Source organism: Suricata suricatta, chromosome 16 (genome assembly GCF_006229205.1).
Source record: "Suricata suricatta isolate VVHF042 chromosome 16, meerkat_22Aug2017_6uvM2_HiC, whole genome shotgun sequence".
Lineage (NCBI taxonomy): Eukaryota > Metazoa > Chordata > Mammalia > Carnivora > Herpestidae > Suricata > Suricata suricatta.
This window is the reverse complement of record NC_043715.1, coordinates 6,580,238-6,581,583: the sequence shown is the minus strand read 5'-3', so window position 1 is coordinate 6,581,583 and position 1,346 is coordinate 6,580,238. Positions and strand designations below refer to the sequence as shown.

The window sequence follows — 1,346 nt, the reverse complement described above, 5'->3', positions numbered from 1 at the left end:
CCCCCCCCCCCGCAGTGAAAGTGCAAGGTCAGCAGCTCCAACTTTGCTAGCGTGGGGGACTCGCCCGGGCAGTGAGAAGGGTTCTGGCAGGGCAGGCATTCCTGTGCTGCTGGGTCCCTGAGGTCCTGGGGACGATAGAGTGTCCCCAGTCCCGTTAAATACGCCCCTTCCCGTCTTTCTACAGAGGATCAGGCTCACCCAGATCAGGATTCATAGCCAGGTCTAAACAGAATCATTTCAAAAGAAGACTGTTGTTGGGTAGTGGCCAAAGTAGCTCTGACACATAGTTTCTCTTTGACTTTGAGAAATACTGGAAACAAACCAGGAACCCACTTTATTACTTTACAGATCCCAAGAGGCCTGGGAACCCCATGCAGGGGCAGACAGAATCATGAAGCTCTTAGAGAGGCAAGGGCTTGTCCAAGGGTCGGGAGTGTCTCCTTGCTTGCTGGAGACTGGATGGGAGCCAATTAGCTAATGCAGGAGCAATCGAAAGGCTAAGTTGAAACCCAGTGTGGTCAGTGCCTTGCTTAAGTATCCAGTCCTGGGACCAAGGCCTTTCCAGAAAAACAGAAGTCATGTCTCCATCCAAGGAGATGGAAAATAATTAAGTTCTGGGAAAGACTTCACCTTCAACACAAATCTTGTGGAGTGGGCAGGAATCAGCAAAGAAACAGTGGAGTGAAAAACACCTCAAGCTCCACATCTTCGTGGATCATCATCTTCGCACATTCGTTATCATACACACCCTAAAGCGTGTGTTATGTGAGTGTGTGAAGGGGTGTTTGGGAGACATATGCTGTTGTACTGAGCCTCCACCCCACTTACAAAATGGGCATTGTTAGCACATCTGTGCAGGATTGCAAGGGCTGTCATGCTTTTCCTTTTCCTTGCTATATGCCTGGGGCTGTGCAAACATTACCTTTTTAATCCTCTCCAAACCCCTTTCTGATAGGTATTACTTTGATTGCATAGGCGAGGAACTGGAGGCTCAGAAAGGTTAATTGACTTGCGCAGGGGTGGAATGGGGAAGGCCTGTGTAGCTTAAGCAGGGCCTAGGTGGCAGTAGCAGGACTTGACCTCTAGTTGGGTTCACGGTCAACTGCTGTTAAGCTCTCCTTCTTGCCTCCCTTTGGGATGCTGACCGGCTCACAGTGGTCTACGCCAAACTCCAGATGTGGCTAGCTTTTCTTGTCAAAATTCTGACTTTATTGTTGTTTTGTTATAAGCCAAGATAGCACAATGCAGACCATGCCTTAAAGTATTTATTCCCAGCTGACTAACGTGTTTGGTGAAAGTTCAGGGTCACATATCAGTATGTGAATCATATCACGGGCCCTTCCACC

The 1,346-nt window shown here is 48.7% G+C and overlaps 1 protein-coding gene across 1 annotated transcript in view; it reads right to left on the bottom strand.

Moving 5' to 3' along the window:
• GCSH (glycine cleavage system protein H) overlaps positions 1–839 on the bottom strand; it is a 10,088-nt gene extending 9,249 nt beyond the window's left edge. The window contains exon 1 of the mRNA XM_029926149.1: positions 829–839. Within this exon, the coding sequence (XP_029782009.1) occupies positions 829–839 (11 nt within the window). The remainder of the gene's footprint in view (positions 1–828) is intronic.
• Between the last annotated feature and the right edge of the window lie 507 nt (positions 840–1,346).